This window comes from Pterocles gutturalis, unplaced genomic scaffold (genome assembly GCF_000699245.1).
Source record: "Pterocles gutturalis isolate BGI_N339 unplaced genomic scaffold, ASM69924v1 scaffold1670, whole genome shotgun sequence".
Lineage (NCBI taxonomy): Eukaryota > Metazoa > Chordata > Aves > Pterocliformes > Pteroclidae > Pterocles > Pterocles gutturalis.
In genome coordinates, this window is record NW_010145498.1 from 3,697 (window position 1) to 8,087 (window position 4,391).

The 4,391-nt window shown below is 57.0% G+C and overlaps 1 protein-coding gene across 1 annotated transcript; it reads right to left on the bottom strand.

The window, feature by feature from the left end:
* Nucleotides 1–3,451: 3,451 nt before the first annotated feature.
* LOC104470455 (bone sialoprotein 2-like) lies at nt 3,452–4,048 on the bottom strand (the record flags this gene model as incomplete). Its single annotated transcript, XM_010085385.1, has 2 exons — nt 3,452–3,799; nt 3,833–4,048. Coding segments are annotated over 2 exons (564 nt in total), but the record flags the coding sequence as incomplete, so codon positions are not given.
* Between the last annotated feature and the right edge of the window lie 343 nt (nt 4,049–4,391).

Genomic DNA, 4,391 nt, shown 5'->3' on the forward strand with positions numbered 1-4,391 from the left:
CTTGGGCAGCTCCTGAGGGGACACAAAGCGAAGCATGGTCGGAGTTTGTCATCCCAGGACTTGCCGTCCCCAACAATCCTGGTCAGCAGCAACCCCAAAGCTCCTGCCATCCCACAGCCCCCGTGGCGGTGGGGGTAGCCAGCCCTCTTGGCTTTCCCTGGCCTTTGGCATCACTCTGCTTCTCTGCAGCCCTCCCAGTGAAGGCAGTGCTCTCGCCATATGTGTACAGCGGTGAGGAAAAAAAAAGGAGACCTGACACCAGGCGTTAAATTTTCTTAACTCTGTCCAAGCAGCTTGGGCAGATATTTGCAATAAATGCCCACCCAACCTGCTGCAGGCTAAGCCGTACAGTCCTAAGTCTGAATTAAGAAATTGCACACTATTTTCAACAATTCCATTGGCTAATAATTCTCATTTCACCCCTTGGCCCTGGCTGGGGCTGACAGGTCCAGCCCGAAGAGTATTTTCAGCCATGCAGGCATTGCTAGAGAAAACATCGAAAGGAAATTCATGCAGGAGGCTCAGCGGTACAAAGCAACGGAGGTTCAAGAGATGCACGCAGCCGAGGCTCTGGGCATTTCCCCATCCCTGCTGCAGCTCGCTCAGAGAGAAAGCAGGAGGTGCCCTTGCTCGGGAAAAGCAGAGCCAAAGGGCCGGGGAGAGACAGGGCAGGCAAACTAGGTAAGGAGATTACCTTTCTCTGTCTGAGGCAGGTCCCCGTGGCAGACCGTGGAGGCTGTGCCCACTTTGCTGAAATTTAAAGTTGGCCCCGGCTGCACGGAGCCAATCAGCATCAGCCCAGGGCCATTTGTCAGGGCTGGCAGCACCCGCAGATAACCAGGGGGAGTAATTTCCAGCTAAAAATGTGTTTGCGGTGGAAGACAGCTATCAAATGTTCCACCTGGCTGGATAAACAGAAAGCAGGGTTTATAAATATCTGTTCTGAAGGCCAAATTGCTCGATGATTAGCGCGGAGCTTAGCATGGCGCATGTCCAGCCCGGTTATCGATAAGGAGGGGGGCTGCAGGGGGTCACGGGGTGCTCACCGTGACCAAGGTGGGAAAGCCAGCTTTCCCAGTAGTCACCGCTGTGCTGTAGCCCCTGACATTTGGTTTTTGGGGTTCAGCCTTAACCCCCTGATGCTAAGCAAGTGCAAAATAGAAGAGTGGTAAAAAAAGAAAGAAAATTTTTTTTTTTTTTTTTTGGTGTACTGCTGACACAGGTCCCCCTTTGCTAGAGAAGGGTGTTACGAGGATGTGCGCAACCTACGTGCTCTCCTCCTGCCCGCCTCAAGCTTTGGTGGTATTGCTGGTCACCCACGCGTGTGCCAGTGGAGGTTCTCCCCAGCCTGGCCCAACCACTCCCTGCGGTGACAGTGACAACAGCTCGCATCCCACCCACCACCCTGCCCCAACCCAAACCCTGGGAGTGGGCACAACACCAGAAATGCTTAAACCAACAGCATCCAGTCTTGGGTGTGAGCAAACCTTGGAGCCAGGAGGAACCTTGTCCTTTCCCCTGGCCAGGGAGCTGCCACCATGGGATGCTGCCCCGCAGGTACCAGCACAGCGGGCATGCCTTGGCTCGGGGAGGAAGAGTTTGGCCAGGTGCCTGGGGCCAGGGAGGGGGCTGACGCACATGGGGCCAGGCTGGGCACCCTGTGGGAGCAGGATCTGGCCCCTGGCAGCACCGGGGCCCTTTGTCCATGCTGGTTCCCTGACGTCTTTGGGCACCCCCTGGGGATATGGATGATGGGGTTCTCGTGTACCCACCACTGGCTGCGAGCGCACGAGGGATTCGGCCCAGGGGGGTGCCCACCCTGCAGGCAGCACCCACCAGCACCCTGGCAGTGGCAGCCCCGCTATGGCACACGGAGGTGGTTTTGTCCAGCGGCAAAGAATAGAAACTCATTTTGCAGCCAGACCTATATCAGGAGCTGAACACAGGTTTCTTTTCCAGGAGTGCAAGGACAGCACGGTACCCAACAAAACCTGTAGCAGAAGCCAGCACAGTGCACAAGAGCCACCTGAGTGGGGGCACTTGCCTGAAACCCAGCAGCATCTGGTCCTTCCCCAACTCTGGCACTGATTAGAGCGGGGCCAGAGGAGCCACGGAGAAGCGCCTCCCATATGAGGACAGGCTGAGAGAGTTGGGGTTGTTCAGACTGGAGACAAGAAGGCTCCGGGGAGACCTTAGACCAGCTTCCAATGCTGAAAGGGGGCTACAGGAGAGATGGGGGGGCTCTGGATCAGGGGTGTAGTGACAGGACAAAGGATAATGGATTTAAACTGGAAGAGGGCAGATTTAGAGTAGATACAAGGAAGAAATGTTTTCCTGTGCGGGGGGTGAGGCAGTGGCCCAGGTTGCCCAGAGAAGCTGTGGATGCCCCATCTCTGGAGGGGTTCAAGGCCAGGCTGGATGAGGCTTTGGGCAACCTGGGCTGGTGGGAGGTGTCCCTGCCCATGGCAGGGGGTGGCACTGGGTGGTCTCTAAGGTCCTTTCCAACCCAAACCATTCTGTTCCATGATCCCCACCTGGCCAGGACCATGATCCCATGGGGAGGTGACTCTGGGGACCACAAGCCAGGCACTCCCATCCCTGAAGCAGGCGGTGAGGGGACGCGCTGCTGTCCCTGTGACATCCCTACATTGCCCTGGGGATGAGGCTGCGTGGTGGGGACTGACGTGAACCCGTTTGGGCTGCAGTGCTGGTGTCTGAAACGTGTCTGGGGTGCCTGGCCTCGGTGGGACCCACACACCATGCCCAGGGATGCAGAAGCATCTTATTAGAGGGATGTGCATCTGCAGCTGGTGATGCACAGAAAGAGAAATTAGAATCATAGAATGGTTTAGGTTGGAAGGGACCTTCAAGATCATCCTGTTCCAAGAATTAATGTCTTTACCTTTATTAATATTACCTGGTGTGTGCTCAGGCCACAGGAGGCATGCTAGTGGAAGATGAGGTGAAGTAATCGTCACCCCCACACTGCAAATTCACTCCACTGGACCTACATAAGACGTGGCAGGAATCCCCCAGCAGTGACCCTAAAAATGCCCTTCCATTTTTCAGAGAGGACTCTTTCCTAGTTAGCCTTTCTGTTTCCCTCCTTTTGCATGCATCTGAGCTGGAATGGAAATTTCACCTCATCTGAGGAGCACGAGGACCTGCAGCCAGCCCCTCAGCCTGCTGAGCGCCACGCAGCCCTCACAGACCCCAGCAAATTCAGCAGCAAACCCTTCGGTAGGAACGAGCTCCATTCAGTTGCTTTATTTCATTTCGCTTTGCGAGATATAAAAAAAAAAAACCCAAAAAGCCTGGGATGGAGCCGGGGTGCACCGCCAAGCTGCCCGGCATCCTCTCCAGTGCCCAGCAGCTGCAGCGAGCCTTCGGATGCATGTTCCTGAGTGGGATGGGGCACGTGGGGGGCAGCACCGGGGCCATCCCCGGCCGCTCACTGGCTGTAGTAGTAATCCTGGCCATACACGTCGTAGCCATGCCCCTTGTAGTAGCCGTACTCGTCCTCGTAAGCCCGGTAGCTGTCCCCGCGGGCATACTCGTCCTGCTCCCCATAGCTGCCATCGGTGGTGCCCTCGTCCCCCCGGGCGTGGCCCCCAGCTGTCACCTCATACTCCCACTGCTCTGCAATGGTGGTGGCATCCGTGGGTCCCCCATCTGCCACCGTGGTCGCCTGGGACAGCCCTTCTTCACCGGTGGTGCTGGCGACAGTGGTGGCTTCAGTTTCCTCCTCCTCTTCCTCCTCCTCTTCCTCTTCTTCTTCTTCTTCCTCCTCTTCCTCCTCCTCCTCAGCCGCGCCAGTGCCCTCCTCCTCCACAGCCGTGGTGCCGTTGCCGTGAGCTCCATCTGTCCCCTCCGTGGTGTTGGTGCTCGTGCCGTTGATGCCGTTCTCATTCTCAGCTACTTCTTCTTCTTCTTCCTCCTCCTCTTCCTCCTCCTCCTCATTCTCATCGCTGTCTTCATTTTCAGAGTCACCCCCCTTGCCAGCAGCACCATTCCTGCCCCCGTTTTGGGGCCCTTGGCACCCCTTGCCCTGTTTGGGGGAAATAACATGGCATTAGTCACCCGTCAGGAGGTTGCAGATTTTCAGGGCTGCACAGCAAGGGGCAGGGGTGGGTACAGCCGAGCATCCTCCCGCATGGCCAGGCTGCCTTTTCGGGGTCCCCCTTCTGACCCCAAAGCTGGGTTAATGCCCAGAGCTTGGCCTGGCTGTGGGGATCTGGAGCAGCTCCCGTGCGAGGACAGGCTGAGAGAGTTGGGGGTGTGCAGCCTGGAGAAGAGAAGGCTCCGGGGAGACCTTCCAGCACAGTGCTGAAAGGGGGCTACAGGAGAGATGGGGGGGCTCTTGATCAGCGAGTGTAGCGACAGGATGAGGG